At 38.7% G+C, this 24,140-nt stretch overlaps 1 protein-coding gene and 1 non-coding gene across 11 annotated transcripts in view; one reads left to right on the top strand and one right to left on the bottom strand.

Moving 5' to 3' along the window:
- Window positions 1-24,140, top strand: part of LOC132856155 (CLIP-associating protein 1-B-like) — a 72,051-nt gene that overhangs the window by 12,846 nt on the left and 35,065 nt on the right. For 9 of the 10 annotated variants that reach the window (XM_060885681.1, XM_060885613.1, XM_060885622.1 and 6 more), the window contains exons 3-8: window positions 6,528-6,606; window positions 6,792-6,895; window positions 7,147-7,238; window positions 7,341-7,416; window positions 10,835-10,932; window positions 11,148-11,212. In XM_060885681.1, coding sequence (XP_060741664.1) covers window positions 6,528-6,606; window positions 6,792-6,895; window positions 7,147-7,238; window positions 7,341-7,416; window positions 10,835-10,932; window positions 11,148-11,212 — 514 coding nt within the window. Of the gene's footprint in view, window positions 1-6,527; window positions 6,607-6,791; window positions 6,896-7,146; window positions 7,239-7,340; window positions 7,417-10,834; window positions 10,933-11,147; window positions 11,213-14,362; window positions 14,494-24,140 lie in introns of those variants that run through there. The other variant, XM_060885673.1, reaches the window with a different exon arrangement.
- On the bottom strand, window positions 5,964-6,095 carry LOC132857243 (U4atac minor spliceosomal RNA). Its single transcript, XR_009649515.1, has one exon. It is a non-coding gene; the product is annotated as a U4atac minor spliceosomal RNA (small nuclear RNA).

A 24,140-nucleotide genomic window follows, 5' to 3' on the forward strand; every position in this document is an offset into this window, starting at 1 on the left:
CTCTGTGTTGTTTTATGTAGCTTGGTGTTGTTCTTTGTAGCCTGGTGTTGTTTCATGTAGCTCTGTGTTGTTCTTTGTAGCTCTGTGTTGTTTCATGTAGCTCTGTGTTGTTCTTTGTAGCTCTGTGTTGTTCTTTGTAGCTCGGTGTTGTTTCATGTAGCTCTGTGTTATTTCATGTAGCTCTGTGTTGTTTCATGTAGCCCTGTGTTGTTCTTTGTAGCTTTGTGTTGTTTCATGTAGCTCTGTGTTATTTCATGTAGCTCTGTGTTGTTCTTTGTAGCTCTGTGTTGTTCTTTGTAGCTCTGTGTTCTTTTATGTAGCTTGGTGTTGTTTCATGTAGCTCGGTATTGTTTCATGTAGCTCTGTTTTGTTTTATGTAGATCGGTGTTGTTTTTTGTAGCTCTGTGTTTCATGTAGCTCTGTGTTGTTCTATGTAGCTCTGTGTTGTTTCATGTAGCTCTGTGTTGTTTCATGTAGCTCTGTGTTGTTTCATGTAGCTCAGTGTTGTTTTACGTAGCTCTGTGTTGTTTCATGTAGCTCGGTATTGTTTCATGTAGCTCTGTGTTTCATGTAGCTCTGTGTTGTTTCATGTAGCTCTGTGTTTCATGTAGCTCTGTGTTGTTCTATGTAGCTCTGTGTTGTTTCATGTAGCTCTGTGTTGTTTCATGTAGCTCGGTGTTGTTTTATGTAGCTCTATGTTGTTTCATGTAGCCCTGTGTTGTTCTTTGTAGCTTGGTGTTGTTTTATGTAGATCTGTGTTGTTTTATATAGCTCGGTGTTGTTTTATGTAGCTCTGTGTTGTTTTATGTAGCTCGGTGTTGTTTTATGTAGCTAGGTATTGTTTTATGTAGCACCATGGTCCTGGATGAATGTTGTTTCATTTCACTATGTACTGCATCAGATATATGGTTGAAATGACAATAAAAACTTCTTGACTTGAGTTGAGACACATCTTGCAGCACATTTACATCTCTGGTATTTGTCACCTTTATTCAGAACAACTTGGCTGCTATCATTGGGACCTCAGTGCTTAGTTTTGTTCCCTTTCATGTACATGTTCTGGAATGAACAATAAATATTCCTTCATTCTTTCTTCTTCATCCTCTTTAATACAGGTGAGGGTTAAGGGCCTTGCTCAAGGCCCTTTTGTTTGTTGGCCTTGGGATTTGAACTCACAATATTCTGATCAGAAGTTTAACAGCTTCACCACAGTGACTGAGTTATCTGGAGCCATTGTTATTTCTGCACAGAAACTTGCTCTATATGTGTCAGTATAAGAATACAGCAGGAAATATCAGACTACGACTGTGACAAGCGCCTTCAAAAGACCACATGATGTAAAAAACAGACAAAAACAATAACAAACAAAACATGATCCTTTCCTCCAGTTTTTTCCTGTTATTTGTCTGGTTTCTTTCCTGTCATGGTCATAAGCTCTTTCGGTACTTTCTTTTCCAGTTTCTGGCTTATTGATTCAGGATAAATTTGTAATCTATTATTGCTTCAGGGTTATTGCACACAGTCAGGTATTTCACACGTGATTCTTTGTAAGTGAAACAAACTTCGTCGGTCAGCTTGACTCTGACATGAGTTTGATGAGTAAAAAATAAACGTGCCTTGAATGAAGCTCGTGATATGTAATGGACAAAACCCAGTCGCATTCGTACCCTGCAGATATAGCAATGTAAATGAATTAGGACTGAGCAGGATGAGCATTAATATACATTTATTTTTGTAGTCTGTTATGATGGAGCCAGGTCCTTCTAGATCTTTCTTGCACGTTAATGGTGTTATTACAACCTTGTTAAAGTGATGCATGTCCACAGTTTGCTAACTCGATAAACTCTCAATGGAAAATTACGACAGCTGGGTCTGAACTTGGCAGTTACAGCCCAATTACTGCTTTAACATCAAACCTTCAATTATAAAAGAATAAGCTCCTGAACTTGCTTAATTTATGGAATTCAGTTCAGACACAGATTGAAGTGAAACCTTCAGTTAGGTTATGGGACCTTATGAGATGGTCTTGCATTCTCTCTCACTCTCACTCACTCATTTTCTACCGCTTATCCGAACTACCTCGGGTCACGGGGAGCCTGTGCCTATCTCAGGCGCCATCGGGCATCAAGGCAGGATACACCCTGGACGGAGTGCCAACCCATCACCGGGCACACACACACTCTCATTCACTCACGCAATCACGCACTAGGGACAATTTTCCAGAGATGCCAATCAACCTACCATGCATGTCTTTGGACCGAGGGAGGAAACCGGAGTACCTGGAGGAAACCCCCGAGGCACGGGGAGAACATGCAAACTCCACACACACACAAGGTGGAGGCGGGAATCGAACCCCGACCCTGGAGGTGTGAGGCGAACGTGCTAACCACTAAGCCACCGTGCCCCCCGTCTTGCATTCTCACTTGTTTAAAATATTGCTTCCTATATCAGGATGAGATAAGATCCAAGGGCCGTATTCATAAAGATTTAAAGATAGAGAGCTAATTTAGCCAAAAAATCTTATCTCAAGAGTTATAATACAACAGCTATTATATTAGAGAGGAGGCGGGGTTAAACACATTACTAGGTATGACTCATTCTTTAGAAGACTGTGATTGGTTGTCCAATAAATAAAAAAGCGCTTTTAAAATCTGGTCTATTATAAGCCTTCATTTTGTCTCTATGTTAAGATATTTGAGGCTATTTAGTGTAGGGATTACATTTGTGTCCGATCATATTAGACAACATTAGCTAACATCTGTATGTTACAAATTTAATAAATGTAATTTAATGTAAATGAAAACATCTCCGACACAGCGCAGAAATGTCATAGGGACGAATTATATCATTTCTGCTGCCATGGCATTTCGACTGTGTTTCAGAGTTATATGTTAGAGTATCTATAAATGACATGGCAGCAGAATATATATACAGTATATGGCATTTCTTTACTGTGTCGTAGATCTTACCTGCAATATGATTGGTCACAAAAAGAATTCCTATCCGATCTAATCTATCATCTTTTGAACTCCCTATCATTATTAAATATTGTATGCGATACATTCCTTCTCCCTCTTTCCTCTTCTGGACACTATCCTGGAAACACTAGCTATGAAGCAGAAATATACACTACATCACAAAGCTCTTTCACATCAGATGCTCCACCCTTTTCTTGTCCCAAGCTTAAAAATCTTAAGACTGATCAAACATGGATCAAAACCGGTGAAATAGCAATGTTACCCATTGCATAACTGTCCTGCTAACTGGCATTGATCTAAAAAGAAGCTGCTTGAAAATCATTCGAAGTAACGAAGTTATCTTGCTCTGCAATATTTTAGCGCTGCTCTGTAGGTAATTGATACTCTGAGACGCTTTGTGTTCAGTCTGTACTGTAAGCCCTGATGTTCTCAGAGATGGTGTTGTTTCCATGCACATGGCTCAACCTTAGAGGTCTCTGTCTCTGTCTGTCTGTCTGTCTGTCTGTCTGTCTCTGTCTCTGTCTCTCTCTCTCTCTCTCTCTCTCACAGTGCCACTAGCCAATTGTAGGCATCTATGAGCTCATGTATGTGGAAGAGGGCAGATAGTGCTTTCACACGAACATAGTCATCATACAGGAAGCACTTGTTAGCTTTCACCCTCTGGCCGTATGATAACAGACATGGCTGGTATGTGGGAAATGGCAGGTGACACAACATGGAGAAACAGATGTAAATTGAGATGCATTCTGACACCATGGGAATGAAATAAACCTCAATCTTCTTACCATCACCATGAGTCACTCAGCTGTAAGGTTTCAATGATCTTGTGTAAAGTGAGCTTGTAGCAGAACGTGTTTTTCCTCATGTTCTGAAATGAAATGATTTTAGAGTTTCGGACATTTTTTTTCAGATTGATTGGAGCTCTTTATTGCGACTATAATGCATATATGACTATAAAGATTCAATTACAGCTGATTTAAACTTAGTTTTCCTACAAGTGATGTATGAATGCTATCTAAGAATTTAAGGATGTGACACCAAAATGCTTCAAGATCCTACACTTACACTGTAATAATAATGTAAGGCTTGGATGATATTTTATATGTGTGGGTGTGTGTGTGTCTGTGCACCCAGTACTCTTGCTGCAGTGTGTGTATGTGCGTGTGTGTGTGAGCATGCGCCCGCTCAGTTCTCTTGCTGCAGCTTGTGTGTGTATGTGTGTGTGTGTGTGTGTAAGCTCAATTCTCCTGCTGCATCTCGTGTGTGTGTGAGTGTGTATTGTCTGAGTGGACTAGCTCAGTACTGTTGCTGAAGCTCATGTGTCTGTGCGTGTGCGTGTGTGTGTGTACCGCAGTAGGGTTTTTTAGGGGGGGAAGCCTGCATTATGAATGCAGTTCAGCCAGACTGAAGGCCTGAAAGACCTGAAGGTCTGCAGCACTATCAATGTGTTCTTTATACTCATGCATGAATCATTTCACAATCACATGTTTATTTTGTTGGCTCTTTTTGACAAACCTGAAGTTTGCAGCTTAGACAATAATCCTAACAAATACAAAGAAAGACACAAACTGAGCTTTTCTACCGTACAGTGTGGTATAACTTGGCTCTGCAGATTATCCAGAATCCTCTACGTTGCTAAAATTACAAACCTTAGACTCATGTTGTGTTGTAAAAAGTGAGAGTGCCGGTTGTCACCTCACTGTTTGACCTATTTAGTCCAAATTTACTAGAACGTTCTTACGCCACCTGAGCCGAGCCGACCCGACCAATCAGAACTCCTCTTCCACAGCTGGCCTGGAAACCCAGTCATCTCCAGCAAGTGTAAGTGCACCACATGCAGAAATGAGGCCAGGAGTCCCTCTGCAGCACTGCTACAGCTTATTTCCACACACACACACTTAGATCAAACTCTAACCACAACCTCAGCAACCAGGAGAAACCTTTTGTATCATTAAGTCTTTTTTCTGTGGAAAGAAATCAAATGAAATCCAGTTAAACATCCCCATAAAGAGCAACCGGTCAGATATTCCTCTCCTCGTGGGGATATTTGGTCAACATTAAGATGTACGGACATGCCTACACACACCGGTGCAGGAGGAGTGTGTAGTGTGTGGATTAACAAGAAAGACATTGGGGCTGAATTAACTTTGGTGTTTGTGTGTGTGTGTGTACTATGTTGGCATGTTGAATTCTCGAATCTGATTGGTCAGAAGGCGTTGCTTCCTCTACTGTATCATCAATGACATCAATTCCAGCTATAGTTCAAATAAATTTTATAAAACAAATTAACTTTAGGGGGGCACGGTGGCTTAGTGGTTAGCACGTTCGCCTCACACCTCCAGGGTTGGGGGTTCGATTCCCGCCTCCGCCTTGTGAGTGTGGAGTTTGCATGTTCTCCCCGTGCCTCGGGGGTTTCCTCCGGGTACTCCGGTTTCCTCCTTCGGTCCAAAGACAAGCATGGTAGGTTGATTGGCATCTCTGGTAAATTGTCCGTAGTGTGTGATTGCATGAGTGAATGAGAGTGTGTGTGTGTGTGCCCTGCGATGGGTTGGCACTCCGTCCAGGGTGAATCCTGTCTTGATGCCCGATGACGCCTGAGATAGGCACAGGCTCCCGAGGTAGTTCGGATAAGCGGTAGAAAAAGGAATGAATGAATGAATAAAATTAACTTTATATTAACTAATTAATGTGTTTTTTTTAAGTGTTGTCATTCCTGTAGCATGAACCTACACAGGATTAAAATGTGTTCTTGTTTAACAATCTGTGTGAATTCTGTCCTCTATAGTAAAGTGCTTTCCTGCCAGGTTTTTCTTACCAACATGACAAGATGATGATTATTTATTTTCTCCTGAGGGATCATCGGTTTAAAACTTACACAAGAGAAACTAGATTTCATGCCACTTCCAATAGCGACCGCTAGAGAGCGCTGTTTCCACGTGCATGTATTTTTTTTGTTTATTCTTTTTTTAAACCGTGATATAAAAGGGTTCCAAAAATTGCACCAAACCCTGAACAAAAGCTGCTCAGGAGATGCTGGTTGTGTTGGTCAGGTGTTAGCAGGGATGTTCTCACTAGACGTTCATTGAACAGCCCAAACCACCCCGAGACAAGGAAGGTTAAAGCGCGTTGTGCTGAGTCTCGGTCTTGTATTTTCCCCTCCGCATTCACAGGACGGTAGATATAACGATAGCGTTCTTATTTAATAATATTTAATAGATATGCGATTATAGTACATAATATACTTATTCCGTAGATTATTTTTAACCTCCTGCGTATATTTGTAGAAATAAACAGTCTGTAAAGTAGTATTTTTGCTCTACCCATGAGCCTTTGCTGTGCTCATTTGCATACCAGCAGTGCGACGTCAAATGGGCGGGGTTATAAAAATCACATCGTTTACTGCAGGCTTGTTGAGAAACTGTTTATTATGATTTTTTTTTTTATTTTTTATTTTTATTTTTTTTTGTATTTTGTGTATTTATACATTTTTGTAATTTTTGTGTATTTGTACGTTATACATTTTTATATTTATTTGCCTTTGTTTTTCAGGTGGCTCTTCTGGGAATGGACATTGTCTCTGCTTTAGTCACCAGATTACAAAATAATTTTAAACCCCAAATTGGTACAGGTAAAAAAAAAAATAATTATTGTTTTAAACAATAAGAACTACCTTTCCTCCTTTTTTGGTAAATTTAAAGTAAAGTATATAGTTTAGAGTCTAGATGACCCATTCAGACATGAATCTGTAATACAAGTTGGCACTGTCATAAAAAACAAGGTGTAAGTTTTCCTTCTTTGTCCTTTTGTCTTCAGTCCTGCCCAGTTTAACAGACCGTTTAGGTGATGCCAAAGACCAAGTAAGAGACCAAGCCCATTCTCTGCTGTTAAAAATAATGGATCAAGCTGCCAATCCACAGGTACATGTTCTCTTACTAGTGTTTTTTTTTTTTTTTTTTTTTTTTTTTAGGAAGAAGACCATTGTTACACAGTGTTCTCTGATATGTTCTCTTAACACATAAATACATGCTATCATGTTTGGTGTAGGCCAACCTTAATTATAGTTATAGGTATATTTCAGAAACCACAAAGCATGACATGTATTGATAAGTTATCAGCATTGTTATCGGCATTGCTTTATGCTTTAAACCATGTAACCTGGTCTATGCAGTACGTATGGGACCGAATGTTGGCAGGATTCAAACACAAGAACAACAGGACCAGAGAGGCTGTCTGTTTTTGCCTTATTTCAACATTAAATATGTGCGTATCACTCCACGTTTTGTCTGCATGTTTATTTACATTTACATTGTTAAAAGTGCATATAGTCAAATTAATAATTTTTTCTATTGTTGTTTTCTTTAGATATGGAGCCAGGGGTTTAACTCTGAGCAAGATTGTGCCTCACATATGTGGCCTGTTAGGAGACCCTACAAGTCAGGTATGCACGACTTTCGTGTTTAAAGTAAATTTCACGAGGTTAATTGTGATACCTTGATCTTGGGCACCACCTAGTGGACAAATAATATAACGCATAAAATGCAGTATACTGTATTTTGGCGCATATGCTTTCAGAATCAGAATCAGATTTATTGGCCAAGTGTGTTGACACATACAAGGAATTTGGTTCCAGCAGTTTGTGACTCTCAAAGGTACAGACATAAATAACACTACACTATACAAGAAAACAATGCAGACGATGAGATACAATATAGACAGAATGAGTATAAAATATAATATAAATATAATATAATATATAGTATAAAATATAAAATATGAATATAGGATAGGGCTGGGCGATATGGCCGAAAACTGTATCACGATATCAGTGTTTCATATCGGTCAGTATCGATAATTATTGAACTTTTTTATGGCCCATTTAAAATAAGGACCAGGAGAAAAATATATTACGATTAAACATTTTTATTTTAAACTTAACCTTCCTCTGATGATAATCCCTCAGTTATTAAGACAGAAATGTCAACAACCAGGAAAACTCAAATAATTATAATGTAAACATAAGTCTAAAGTCACAATGAACACTTAACAATTATCTCTTAACATTTAAGGTGCAAAATGAAAGAAAATGTAAGAAATGCTTAATAAAGTGTAATAAAATAGTGCAAAGTGTTAAATATAAACACAGAGAAACCTGAGAATTTAGTGCAAGTTTAGTGCTAGGAAGTTCACTAGCTGTTCACTGTCTGGTGAATAAAGTGTTTTAAAATATGTACAGTGTTTTGTAAACATAAATAAAAGTGAGGTAGACAGCTGTAATATAAAAAACAAACCCGATACAGTACAGTAACATTGTTTGAAATATAAAACCTGCAGAAATATGAAAAAGTAACTCGTTATTCTTACTCTAATCATACTTGAAGTTGAACTATTCAAGTATATTTTCGTAGACTTATAATTAGGGCTGTAGCTATCGAATATTTTAGTAATCGAGTATTCTACCAAAAATTTCATTGATTAATCGAGTAATCTGATAAAATGTATTTTTGCTTAATTAAAGAGCAATATTAAATATACAAGAGAAAATAAGACGGGTCTCTTAAAATGAATAACTAATTGGTTTCCTTTTTTAGAAAAATGAACTTTTATTTTTTAAATGCATAGTATGCAATGCATACAACAATATTTTCTATCAAAAATAAACATTTAGATATTACCCATTGTTTCTCTGTCTGTACGTGTACTGTGAACAATGACAAAGTTGACTGAGAAGAATTAAGTACATTTAAGTGTCAAACATTCTGGGTTTTAAATGAACCCTTTTCTGAGATGCAAAAACAAAAAAATAAATTATTTTCAAATTACTTTTTTAAAGTATCAAAACTAAGGCATACATTAAAATAAATAGTAATAATAATACAAAAATACTGCCTTTAAGTCATGCAACTTAACTTTCAGAACTAACAGATTCTAAATCTACAGTTCAGGCATAACATAAGCCTTTACTGTCTAATTTGGAATGCTTTGTGGTATTTAAGAGGCAAAAAACATGGACAGGACCTGGACCTAGAGGCCATGCATGGTTTCACACCTAGTGCTTTAAGCATATATGTATTAATCAGAATGTAAAAGCCTCTCTCTCTCTCAACGTGTGTGTGCTTTAAAAGTCTTTAGATCATGTGATGGCAATGAAGAAAGGTAAACATATCAACATAATCAGAATTGATGCTTGCCCTGCGCTTTGAAGCGATGTTTCCTGCTGCTGAAAACAGATGCTCTGATGGTGTCCCAAACCTTGGACATTTTCTGATGTTTTCTCCTGTTTGTTTCTTCTCTTTGCTCATTGACATTGTTATCGCGCCCTTACATTTTGCAGCCCGCACGCGCCCGCGCGCTCAAATCAAAAGACCGCTAACTCCTCGCGTATCCTTCCGCTTTTACCTAAGCGCGTTGTCACACACACACACGCACGCACACACACACACGCACACAAAATAATTGCACAAGAACGTGACGTGAGCTTTAAAATGAATTAAATGAGGCTTCGAGGCAGAGGAATTTGCCTCGAATATTTTTTGTAATCGAGTTACTCGAGGAGGGGGCACGGTGGCTTAGTGGTTAGCACGTTCGCCTCACACCTCCAGGGTCTGGGTTCGATTCCTGCCTCCGCCTTGTGTGTGTGGAGTTTGCATGTTCTCCCCATATCTCGGGGGTTTCCTCCGGGTACTCCGGTTTCCTCCCCCGGTCCAAAGACATGCATGGTAGGTTGATTGGCATCTCTGGAAAATTGTCCTGAGTGCGTGAGTGAATGAGAGTGTGTGTGTGTGTGTGCCCCCTGCGATGGGTTGGCACTCCGTCCAGGGTGTATCCTGCCTTGATGCCTGATGACGCCTGAGATAGGCACAGGTTCCCCGTGACCCGAGGTAGTTCGGATAAGCGGTAGAAGATGAATGAATGGATGAGTTACTCGAGGAATCGCTTCAGCCCTAGTTATAATATCCAAAAAAACTGCCGTACTGGCGAGCTGACTTTTCCTCTTTTATTTACAATTTCCAACACACACACACACACACACACACACACACACACACATTATACCAATATCAGCCGTTACCAAATTAAGATAACAGATTAGGAGAGTTAATTGTAAATAAATACTTTATCATTAATTATTGATATCTTTGACAACATTCAAAGTATTAATCAAACATTTAAAGCATACTTTAATCAAATTCAAAGTTTATTTGTATGTGACAAATAAAATATTGAAAATATTAATTAAATCTTGAACGATTTGTAAGTAAATCTAATTCAGTGGCAGACTTTATTTAGTTAGGGATGACATTTTTAATGTTTTATTTATTTATTTATTTTTAAATAAAATCTTTTATTGATCACTGATCTATTTTCAATTTGCTTAACGGTTTCTTAAACTCACAAACAGGTGAATGCCAAAAGCCACCACCAAAAGTGCAGGATTGTCATCTTGTAGATGGTTGACTAACCAAGACAGTTCTCTCTTGTGTAACTCATCACAACTGCTTCATTGCAGTCTGTAATTCTGAGCCCCACATTTGTTGTCTCTTCTAAACATAATGTTGACTGAGAAAATAAGCTCTTGGTCTTTTGCATTTAGTATCCAATAATAGAACCAGAGCGTTGGTTATTTTTGTCTCCTAATAATATCCATTGTAACTACACTAGCAATCTGACATTAGACTGTGATGTTAAAACTGACACACAGCCACAAACATCTGACAGAAATAACAGAAAAAAACGATACAACAATACAACAGAAATACTAGCTTATTGCTTATAAGCTTATTTTCAATACCTTCCCAATTCACTATTTATTTAAATTAAGTGCATGTTTGTGTCTCAATCTTTCTTCTCTTCTCTAGGTTCGAGATGGAGCTATGAACTGTCTTGTGGAGATTTACAGACATGTCGGAGAGAGAGTGCGAATGGATCTTGGGAAAAAAGGCTTGCCACAATCAAGGTATAACCTTTTAAAAATATATATATATATTATGTGAGGTATACTTTTAAAAATTTGTGACCTCAACAAAGTAGACTCACTGAGCACTTCGGAAATCTTCATTTTAAAGATCCCTTTAAAAGAAATGCAGTTCCCTTTTTGATGTTCCTGCATGTGACTGAAGTTCTCATTTACAAGCATAACACTTTTTTAAAACAACTCTCTTTTTTGTTTAGGTTGAACGTCATTTTTAGTAAATTTGACGAAGTACAGCGATCCGGAAATATGGTCCTGTCTGTAGGTGAGTGATTACACATCAGCTAATGTCTGTATTCTTTGTTTTGGGGTTTGCAGGATTTAATTGTGTAACACTTTTAATCTGACCAGTTTGTTGCATAAGGTACAAACTACACTGCTACACTGTTTTTCCCTCATTACACTGTCAGACGTGTCTTAGTTTAATCTCATCATATTATTTGTTCTTTGTTTTCTAGTAATTTTCTAGTGTTTTCTAAAAAAATAGCACAATGTGATATGATCTGTTGTGTTGATTGAGGCGGCCTAATGCTGCATTCACACTACAGTGACTTGAATTTCCTCCAGTATTAATAAAATATCTATCTATCTATCTATCTATCTATCTATCTATCTATCTATCTATCTATCTATCTATCTATCTATCGCAACACGACATTGCATAGCAATTTCTGCGACCGTTGCAACAGTGATAGTTGTGGGCGTGTTCAGTGACAAGAAAAAGTGCTTAGACATGATTAGATTTATGCAAATATAAAACAACTTGGTTCAGCAACTACTAATGAGAGTGAAGACAGAAGAGTGCACATGAACTGTGGCAAAGATCACACACTGAAGAAGAAGAAGCAGCCTCTTTTTTGTCACATCTACATTACAGCACAGTGAAATTATTTTTTCACATATCCCAAGTTTGGAGGTTGGGGTAAGAGGTCAGCAAGGTCACAAGGTCAGCCATGATATAGCTCCCCTGGAGCAGTGAGGCTTAAGGGCCTTGCTCAAGGGCCTAATAGTGGCAGCATGGCAGTGTTGGGGCTTGAACCATAATCCTCTGATCAACAACCCAGAGCCTTAACCGCTCGAGCCACCACTGCCCCCTTCTTCTCATATGATATGATGCATATAAACTTAAATATAAAATATAAAATCTCCCACCAGAATGATTTATTTCAGCAGCAATAAAATTTATGTAGTCAAATGTGGATTGCTAGTTGCTCCACCCACTGATAAACGTTGTTACCATGGCAACCAGTAGTAGGAACACCTACTGACGACTTCAACAGAGTACAGCGGCTGCTGACTTACAGCAATATAATCACTTATGTGTGAACGCAGCTGAACAGTGACGGTCGTGTCAGGTGCTTAGATTTGTTCTTTTTTTTCAGTGTAATTTGTTATCTGTAGACAAGTCATCAGCAGGGACTGAATAAAATAAAGTAATGAAAATTTTCCAGTACATTTTTAAACACAGATGAAATCTGTGGGAAATCATGATGGTACAGTGGGCTTTATTTCAGGATGGTTGCAAAAAGCTTGTGTTGGTGTGAATAAGATTGACAGCTTGCGCTTATGGATGCTCAGCTCTGTTTTTATGTATTTAGCAGTACAGAGGACTGATTCCTTTATTGGCAGTGTTACTGTGGACAGCAGTAGTGAGCTGTGTGTGATTAATAATCTTCTTTTAATAATTTTTACTTTCCTCCACTCAATAACTTTCACACTGAAAAGGTTGATGCATTCTACATTGTGGGTGATGATTGAGTAGTTGAATAAGCAAACATTTAATTTGCATTGTTATTTAGCAAATGGTTCTGGTACTTGGTGTCATTTTCAGATTGATGTGAAGGATTAGAAATTTGTTTAGCTGTGGAGCATTTAAAGTATTTGCAGTATTTGGTGTCTCTCATTCCAGAATGATGTATAGCTTGATACATTATTGACACCTTTAAGAAGACTGACAGCCACAGAGACCACACCCTTCAGTTAGAGTGACTAAACAAAGGCCACACCTCCTTCACTATGACTGACAGGTAATGAGGCCACACCGTCACTGCTGAAACTGACAGGCACATTGGCCGCATCTCTCTTACTATGACCGTTAGGTACAGAGACCACACTGTTATTGTTGAAACTGACAGTCACTTTAGCCACCCCTTCTAAATGGGTTCTGTGGTCACACCACTTTTGTTGAAACTGACATACAAAAAAGACCATGCCTCCTTAAATTAGAATGGCAAGCACAGAAGCCAACATTTCTTCACAATGACTTAAAGAGTTTACACTTTCTTCACTGGCTGATACAGATACAGAGGTACAAAGGCACAGAGTTCATGCCTGCTTCAGTGGGTCTGATAGATACAGAGGTCATGCCTCCTTTGCTGACAGACACTCTGGCCACACCTCCTTCAATGGTACTGGCAGTCACTCTGGCCACACCCCCTTCAATGGGACTGACAGACACACAGGCCACACCTCCTTCACTGGGACTGACAGGCAAACTGGCCACACCTCCTTCAATGGGACTGGCAGACACTCTGGTTACACCTCCTTTAATGGGACTGGCATGCAAACTGGCCACACCTCCTTCAATGGGACTGGCAGACACACTGGCCAAACCTACTTTGCTGACAGGCAGACTGACCACACCTCCTTCACTGGGACTGACAGACAAACTGGCCACACCTTTAATTGGACTTACAGTCACACTGGCCACACCTCCTTCAGTGGGACTGACAGACACACAGGCCACACCTCCTTTGCTGACAGGCAGACTGGCCACACCTCCTTTGCTGACAGGCAGACTGGCCACACCTCCTTTGCTGACAGGCAGACTGGCCACACCTCCTTCACTGGGACTGACAGGGAAACTGGCCACACCTCCTTCAATAGGACTGACACTGGTCACCCCTCCTTTGCCGACAGGCACACTGGCCACACCTCCTTCAATGGGACTGACAGGCACACAGGCCACACTTCCTTCTGTGGATTGACAGATACAGAGTCTTTACTGTAAACATTATGAACACTTCCCCCATCTATAAATATTTACACCCCCAGGCCTTGTTGTTAAGTAGCACAGTGAATAAAAGCTCTAAAGAGTCTTTCTTTCTGTTGAGTATCTGAAGAAGGAGGTGGAAGCTACTCAGTGTTTCTTTGTGCTGTATAAAGGTTAGCACACGTCAAAGCACCCATCCTCCTGCCCATAAGTTCACTAGAATGGACAAGTCCCCTTGGTGAAGAAGATGGATGAAATAAAGAAAGAGAATAGATTGGATTAGAGGGACTGAGGTAATGTAGACGAGGAGGCTCGGACAAGCAGCTGCAGCCTCTTTTTTTGGAGAACGGTGGCACTTTGTATCTGCAGTCACAAGATCACACAGAGAGGGGAGGAGAAGCAGAGGGAGAGAGTGAGAGGGAGAGAGGGAGGGAGCAGGAAAGACAAGAGAGTGAAGCTATGCAGAGCACAGGAGAGCAAACACTCGCACTTATGTACACACACTAACTGCACTGCATTGAACATCAGCACACCGGGCATGACGTCTGGGGAAGGTAAGAGCTCTGCTAGAAGTCAGCAGTCATTTCTAGCACATTTTCTTCTCAGAATATTTATAGACTCTGGCAGGTGATTGAGATTACACACACACACACACACACACTAACACGCACACACACAAGCTGTTTCTAGATACTTGCAGCGAGTTTAACATGCTGTTTACATAAGCTTGACTCTGACGGTTAATAGCTGTCGTCATTTTTATTAGAATTGAAGCAGGTGCACTTTTATAGACCTTCGTTATCATTTCTCTGTTCTGTGGCTTTAGGATAATGAGGCTTTTGTGTGCTAGGAGCAGAAAGTTGCTGCCTGACTTAGTTTAGTTTATTGAGATGAATTCATCTTGAGTGACATCTTGCTTCGTTCCAGTTCTCATATTTCTTCCACAGGATTAACTATTGATGTTGAAGTCCTTAATTTTTTAAAGTGTGCAACGTGATTAACACAAGCTAGTTTTTTTATTTTATTTTATACAGTATAATCTTTTCAGACTGCATATGAGTACATGGTTTGTGGTGTTATTTTATGAAAGTTTTTCTTAAGCTGAAGCAATCAGGGACATGATAGAACATTCTATTTAGCTCAGTAACAATTTCTATTATTTCCTTTTAGGATTTCATTTTTCTTTGTAATTTTTCTATACACATTTAATGAGGTTGTATATGACGATAAAATCAAATAGCATATATAGGGTTTTTTTTTTAAATCATTGTTTAGCATCAAGCACTTAATAGTAGCTAATTTAGCTCTGAGTATTTTTTTTTATTATCCCTGTCAAGCAGGGTTCAGTTCAAAGAGAAACATTAATAGTTATATACAGCTAATGTAATACGAAATACACTAATCTCTGTGAAATTAGTTGTTTTTTTTACATGTTACATGCTAGTCTCCATTGAGGAGTTAGCAAAACAAGCTAACTGTAGCAATGTATGCTCACTATTTATACAAACAATTTCTGTTATTTCCTTTTCAAGTTTGAACTTTTCTGTAGACAATTTTAATTAAAGGTTCTACATGACAGGATTAAAGGAACCAGCACTTATATCAAGCAGGAAATAGGAACAAATTTATTAAGTTCCAATGAGAAGCATTAACCTTTTCTAAAGCAATCTGAAATCCCCTATTCAGTGTGAAAATGAAAAAAGTTACATGCCAGTCAATAGTAGATTTGTTAGTAGATTAGCAAAACAAGCTAACTGTACTAGCAGAATGTACTTTCTAATTACTATATTAAATACTACAAATTAAATACACATTTAATAAAAGGCTGTGTGTGACAGGAATGAGTGGTTTTTGTCTCATTTATCAATAGGAGCTTTATTACTTTCTTCACAGTGTCTTTATACATACTGAATGAGAAGTTGTATGTGACTGGATATGATGAATGCATGTTTATAGGTTTTCCAGTTTTGCATGTGGATCAGTAAAAGGAAACTAAGAGCAGATAGGAACTAGGGCTGTGTTTGTGGAACTGATGAAATGGTGGCCCACACAGATAGGAATTAGACATGTGGGTGTGGAACTGATGAAATGGTGGCCCACATAGCATAGGATTGCTCTGAGGAATCATTGGAGGCAATCGTTTGGATTTGCTGCTTTACTGTGTCACAGATTTTATTGCACACAGCTGAGAAATCTCAATTTAAATGTTGCTTGTTGTGCTGTCACTGAAATTGTGGTTCTTTGTCACTTATATTTATTAAAATGAAGTCTCACCTGCTGTAATGTTGCTTGCTAGTGTGAATGTAGGGATAGGTTTGGCCCTGAATCAAATCTGTGTGTGTTGGAGTGTGTATATGTGTGCAATTATGTGTGTGTGTTTGTGGCTCCCTGGCAAAGGAAGTCTGAAGGGTATCACTTGTTTGACTGATGCTTGTGTGTATGTGTGTGTGTGTGTGTCTGTGTGGCTGCCTGGCAAAGGAAATCTGAAGGGTATGACTTGTTTGACTGTTGCTTGTGTGTGTGTCTGTGTGTGCATGCACGCGTGTGTGTGTGTATGAAAGGCTGCCTGGCAAAGGAAGTCTGAAGGGTATCACTAGGTTGACTTTTGTGTTCCCAGCAGCCTGTGTATGTGTGTGTGTGTGTGTGTATGTGTGTGTGTGTGTGTGTGCATTTGAGAATGTGTGTAAGACCTGCTGGGTTTGTGTCTTTTACTGAGCTGAGCCCACACACAGTGACACTATTCTCCAAAACAAGAGCTTCTTTTTATTTAGGACGTGTTTCTTCACCAGCTTTAGCACTGGGTTTTTAAAGCTTATGAGAGAAAATCATGTGTCTTTGAGAGCAGATGATGTGCGATTTACATTTAGAGTAATTTAATTTAATATGTAGCCTGTTCCATGGTCACTTGTCAGCTGTGATAAAGCTCAGGAGAGCACTGTTACCATTGCTACCATTCTGAATAGTGGATCGGTTTGCGCAGAACAGAAGCGTCCTGTGTTTCCTGTTCTCTTTTTGTCTGAGCCAGAGCTGGAGTTAACCACACTGCAGTTCTCCTGGGTGACTACGACTGGGCTTTTTGAGGTTTCTGTGCCTCAGCAGCTGCAGTTATACATACACAATGTCCATGTGCAAAAAACAGGATGCATTAGAAATTTAAACAAACTAGGAACGAAATACTCAACTAATCTATTTGAAAACAAGACCATATTTTTTTATAAGTAAAATATGTTGAGTTAAAATATAGAAACAACAACAATAAAAACACGGTTACTTTAGTTGTTAGCACATTTTCTTCGCACTTTCAGGGTTAGGGGTCTGATTCATGTCTCTGTCCTGTGTCTGAGGAATTTGCAAGTTCTTGCGGTACTTTGAGGTTTTCCACTGGGTTCTCTGGTTTCCTTCAGCAGTCTAAACAGTGAACTGGCATCTCTTAATTGTCCATAGTGTTTGAGTGTGTTTGTGATCGGTTGGCACTAAAGTAAAATGAGACTTCTATTATTTCATTACATTTTATAATTTTTTCGACTATTTTCGACTATTTTTATTTTGACTCTTTTAATAACAGAGACAGTAGCAAAAAAGCATTTCATTCCATGTCGTACTGTGTATGATGTGATAAATGAAATTGTGCTACAGAATAAAAAATTAAAAGATAATAGAAAATATATGTATAATGATAATAACAATATTATTGATATTATTGTTGTTATTATTATTTTTAATAATAACAACAACAACAACAACAACAATAATAATAATAATAATGAACGGCTTGGCTACTTGGTTTTCCTAGCACTCTTTACTTGCTTCTTAATTGTTAAAAAACTTAAAGATATGAACGACCTCTTCCTGAAACACTAGGGTGAGATAATAGTAAAGTCAAATATAAACTGGAACATTTTATACTTTACTAATATTTTGTTCTTAAGACTTAAGAATATTTGAGAGAGAATATTTTAAGAATAATGATACATAATAAATTGACTTCAAATAAAAAAATAATATTTTGTTATCTTTACCAATAATGTCAATAAACTTGTCGACTGTTTAGATCCAGAGTGGCTTTATATACAGTCTCTTTCAGTAGGTTTTACTCCAAGTTCTCTTAGTGGACCCAAGTGGAAGAACTCAAAAGTTATTTTTTGGTAAAAACAACTGATTTACTTGACCAGCTATGCACTTTACGCACATTTCCTCCTCTCCATACTTATTAGTACACTGTGGTCTTTATGAATGACTACAGCTCTGTGGTTAGGAATGTTATTTACAGTAGAAAGCCATTGTCAGTGTCTGAGCTTTAACACAGTGATCTGAGAGGCCTAATATGGAGCTACCTGAAACCAGACTGATTAGACATGCGGATAACAAAAATTAGGCCACATTTTAAGGGATATGTAAAGGACACTTTCGGACCTAGTTACAACCTACTTTTTGAATGTTGACCTTACTCAAAAAAAGTTAAAGTAGGACATTATTGTTGTCTTCATTTCTCCGTGAACCCTTCACAGGCTATTGTTTGTTATTAATTAAATTGAATTGAACATTGTGCAGCTTTGAGCTTTTGTTTGCAGGAACAATCTCAAACCCAAACCTCTTTAACTCCAGCTCTTTCTTTTTTGACCTCTCAATGCATCGAGCTGAGGCATTATTCTGTAGCATTTCAGTTTATTCTGTGCATCTCTGCAATTTTTATTGCAAGTGTATAATTTCCATCTCAAGCTGAAAAAGTCCAAACTCAGCAAGTCGAGTCTGTGTGGAATGTGTTGATTGTCGGGTTCAGTCTTTGCTATGTGTCTTGGCTGATTTGTACTCATTTTCCGAATTATGGTACGAGCAGTCAGCTGTCACGAAGAGTTAGTGTGTGGCGTTGCCGTCTAGTGTTTAAGCCAGAAAAGACACTGAACTTTCTCTTTAAATAAAAATAGCATGCATGTGCATACTATGTGCATGTTTTACATACTACTTTACTAATAACGTTAAACATCCAGTGACAGCAAGAAGTCACAACAATAAAAACTAAGTCACTTCACATATCTGGAATATTTCAGATACTCACATCTCTAGCTTTAGGATGATACTTTAGAGATAACGACTGCCACCTTGTGGAGAAAGAATATAAGTAGTTGAAATGAAATGTTCTCTCAGATGAGTTTCTAATCTTTAGTTTTAAACTATTTTTGGAACTTGGGTTTTATACATTGATCTGAAATTGGCTTTCATGACTGAAATGCAGTGAATTCTCTCTCCCAAACACTGACCATGTCACTTAGGACGTCTGTTATATTTATTTTTCCACGTTTATATCCCATATACCCTCTTTTTCTAAGGGCATCTCAAATCAGTTTCTTACACTGACCATCTTTTAAAGTTAAGTAGTTGCTAGCATTTTTTATTTTAATACCAAAATTAAGTATCTATTCCTCCTTTACTGTGTCGTTACATGAGTTATTTCGCTAGAAATTTTAATGTTGTACTGTTCTTGTTTTGGTGGCACATTTTGGCAAAACGACATCACAGTACTTTTTACAGTATTTAATTTCTTTGATACTTTCCGGTATAAATCATGTATACAGGAAACATGTGGTACTGATCATGTTTGTCCTGTGCTGTTTTGTGTTTGCGTCGTCGATCATACTTATTATACACAAGATAAGATAAGATAAACCTTTTTGTTCCCACAAGCCGCCTTCACACTGCACACGACAAACGGACACGACTGTCGGATTTCGCCCCCAGTGACAGTCGCACGGAATATGCAATATGATCGTGTAGACGTCAACATGGGAGATAAGTTCATTCTCGCAGTCTCGGAAAACCCATTACTAGATGATCGTGACAAAAATGTTCTCCATTAAGGCGCAACTCGTGCACTAAACGCTGATACTCGCCGAGACTTTTTCTCCGAGTCAGGTGGTGTTTTATACACACTGATTTGCAATGTTTTCTTTGGCGTCTCCAGTAAAGGAGAGTAAAAGCAAGAGCCTGTATTCTCCCTCCATTTATCATGGTGAATGAAGGAATTAATTAATGAAGGAGTAAATACAAACAATCAATGCAACAATAAATCCAGAAAGACCGTGAATAATTTTTGAGGAAACATAGACGCAACATTAAAAATAATACAATATAAATATTAATAATTTATTACTTTTTTTTATCAATAACAATGTATTTAAAACAAAAAGATTGTTTTTGGTAAAGTTTAAAAATGACTAAAGTTCATATTAATACTTTTCAATAATTCTTATCATCTCGCGCACACGAACCTGATAGGACAACATTGGAATACATCACATCCGGTCGGCATATCGGATGAGGTGTAGTCGCACAAGTTCAATTTTTTTAACGGATCCAATTCTCAAAACGGATCCGAAAATTACAGATCCGCAGGTGATCGTCACCTCACGCAGCGACCTTGCGACTCTCCATAGGAAATGAATGACTTCCGGTTTATCGGCGGTCGTTTGTCGTGTGCAGTGTGAAGGCGGCTTAAGAAATTCATTTATAACAGAATGAATCAGTAGAATGTTTCTTGATTTTTTCTTTGTATTTTTCTGATCATGAACTTTTGGCTACGAATAATGAATTTTGAATAACAGTTGTGAATTCCCCCCACCCCTGTGTCCTCGATCACATGGCATCTACCAATTGGGGAGGGTGAAGGCTGACATGCGCTTCCCCTGTGACACAAAAAGCTGCATATTCATGGTCTTCTACTCATGCAGCATAACACGTTTGAAGTAAAGTGCCATGTACTGTATGTCCTCGCTTCTACATACATGAGCTGACAGTGGAGAGGCAGTATGCTGTTCCTTTTCATCTGTTGGACTTGTAGCTGTGGATGGCTATGGCACAGATTGTGGCACTGATGTGTCTCACAATCTCCAGATGATAGAGTGAACTCTTATGTCTTGTGCTACATGAGAATGAAATGGTTCCTTTCTTTTTGTCATAAAGAGATGTTCCTTAATTTTCATGTTCAGGAGCTCAAGCTCCTTCTTCTAGCTGTCTGTGATCCGTCTGTCCATCTGTCTGTCCTTCCGTCTGTCCAAGACTCTTGCACAGTATTTCAAGAAAGAGTGGTTGAATTTTTGAATTATGAGCAGCAAATGAAACGATTCGGTTTTGGGATTAATCCAAATGGAAGGCTCAAACGTCTGAGGTGTTAAGTTCAGTACCTTCCTTTCATTTTGAAGTATAATTTTAAGGATGTTTCTGCTATAATACCTGATTGGTGTCAAGTCCTATACTTGTTTTCATCATCATCATCATCATTATCTAGCAATTTATTAGCTACTAATATAAAAAGTCATAAAAACTAATTTAGTTGATTTTCAATTTAAATTAGGTGTATAATATTAGGGGGTACGGTGGCTTAGTGGTTAGCACGTTCGCCTCACACCTCCAGGGTTGGGGGTTCGATTCCCGCCTCCGCCTTGTGTGTGTGGAGTTTGCATGTTCTCCCCGTGCCTCGGGGGTTTCCTCCGGGTACTTCGGTTTCCTCCCCCGGTCCAAAGACATGCATGGTAGGTTGATTGGCATCTCTGGAAAATTGTCTGTAGTGTGTGATTGTGTGAGCGAATGAGAGTGTGTGTGCCCTGCGATGGCTGCCTTGATGCCCGATGACGCCTGAGATAGGCACAGGCTCCCGTGACCCGAGGTAGTTCGGATAAGCGGTAGAAAAGGAATGAATGAATGAATGTATAATATTATTTGTCATGTACCTTTTGAGTATTGTGGAGCTTGTTAGCCACTCCCCTCAGCTGTAATATAAAGATCAGGCCAGGTTTCTACTTTCTGTTCCAATAACAGCCTCTCTCTGCTAACCCAGTTTACTCCATCAGCACACTGTGTTCCGATAACAGGGTCCGTTAACTGACTCATTTTCTCTGGTGACGCATCAAAATGTGTCTGCTGTTAGTGTCAGGATGCTTTGGGTGCAGATTCATCAGGCGTGTATTATTACAGTGACGGAGCACTTTAGAGGGGCAGATGGTTTGATCTCTAATCAGCCTGTGACATTTTGGGAAGACAGTGGGTGATATGAAACAGAGTGTAATGCTTGAACATGCTATAACTGTCTGCTTACTGTTTAGCAACACATACACTTTTGTTTTAATATCAGTCTAGAGGTACAGTTTATGTTGACAAATACTTATAATCTTTACCTCAGTTCTCTTCAAGCTAAATAATATTTATAGAAATTGAGATATAATCAATTCTTCTGATGGCAGGGGTGTGTGTGTGTGTGTGTGTGTGTACAGGTAGAAAATCAAATGTGGCCTTGTTTCCATAGTTACGTTTAACAAATTTAAGAGAACTAAAATACCACAAATTACGCAAAAGGGAATCATAGCACGCTTTTCAGGTAGCTTAAACGAGCTACAGTACCTCAGGTAATTGTTTTGTCAAGCTAATGCTAAAACACAGCTGTTAGCAGCGACGGTCACTCTGCTAGTAATGTATTAGTAGTTGTAGCTGTGTCAACATTAAAACACAATGAATAATTGATTAATATTTTTTCTTAAAAAGCTCTTTAGTTTCTGTGGCAGCTTATACAGTATAATTCAAAAATGCTTGTCACGCTGTGTGCTGTTGCTTTATTTACATTATCCTCCTGGTCCAAACTGAAGACGTTTTCGACTGACTGCAGAACATTTTCTGCCACTTCCTGTTATAGTTTTTATAGTTAACAACCAAGAGATGAACATTTTGGAGTTGTGATAACTGAAATCAGAGGTAAATCTGAGGGATCTGTGTCATTATAACAGCAGCTCTGACTCTAGCAGTAGCTCCTGCTATAATACAGTCCAAAGGTTTCATTCATTCATTCATTCATCTTCTACCGCTTATCCGAACTACCTCGGGTCACGGGGAGCCTGTGCCTATCTCAGGCGTCATCGGGCATCAAGGCAGGATTCACCCTGTACAGAGTGCCAACCCATCGCAGACAGGCACACACACACTCATTCACTCACGCAATCACACACTAGGGACAATTTTCCAGAGATGCCAATCAACCTACCATGCATGTCTTTGGACCGGGGGAGGAAACCGGAGTACCCGGAGGAAACCCCCGAGGCACGGGGAGAACATGCAAACTCCACACACACAAGGTGGAGGCGGGAATCGAACCCCGACCCTGAAGGTGTGAGGCGAACGTGCTAACCACTAAGCCACCGTGCCCCCCCCAAAGGTTTCAATTCAATTCAATTTAAAATTATTTGTATAGCACTTTTAACAATGGACATTGTCTCAAAGCAGCTTTAAAGAACATACAAAATATAGCACAAAGGTTTTATATTATACAATGAATATACAATATTATACAAAAGTTTAAGATTAATAGTAGACATATTTGAATGTGTTTGCATTTATCCCCTATGGGCAAGTCTGAGGTGACTGTGGCGAGAAAAAAATCCTTAGATGGAAGAGGAAGAAACCTTGAGAGGATACAGACTCAAAAGAGAACCTCATCCTCATTTGGGTGACACTGGAGGGTGTGATTATAAGGCCTAAGGACACATCGACATCCTTCAGACACATGTGGTGCTTTTCACTGGGTATATTATAATGTGGATTTTGATTGTTCCACTGCAGTATTGGTCTGGTTTTAAACTGAAATCCAGTGAATTTATGTTCATCAGGCTTCATCCCAAACAAACATAGCTCATGCTACACGTGTTCACCGGAATCAAGGCACAGTTCAGGTACAACAGGTGGTCTCAGGTTTAGCACAGCTGTCATATTACCAGTTTTTGTGATTTGTGTTATAATAAACTGCCAGTGTGAAAATGAGATTGATCCTTGGTATCACTTCGAAACCATGAAGACTACTTTGTGCTGCAATTGCATGAACCATTTTGAACTCAAGGAACAAATGATAATGTCAACAAAATAGACTTCATCTTACAACTAGAATGAAATATTTGACTATTTAGTACACCGTTTTAAGAGAGAAATTATCTATAATCACACTGGTGTCACTAGAATGGTTCCTCTCAAAGTCTCTTCCTCATATCATCTCAGGAAGTTTTTCCTCACTACCATAATTTCTGGCTTGATCATTAGGGGTCAATTAAAAATGTTTTCATTTATATCCTGAATTTCTAGATTTCTGTAAAGCTGCTTTGTGACAGTGTCCAATATTAAAAGCACTATACAGAAAAAATTGGACTGAATTCGATTGAGTTTATATTAA

The sequence above is a fragment of the Tachysurus vachellii genome, chromosome 1 (assembly GCF_030014155.1).
Source record: "Tachysurus vachellii isolate PV-2020 chromosome 1, HZAU_Pvac_v1, whole genome shotgun sequence".
Taxonomy (NCBI): domain Eukaryota; kingdom Metazoa; phylum Chordata; class Actinopteri; order Siluriformes; family Bagridae; genus Tachysurus; species Tachysurus vachellii.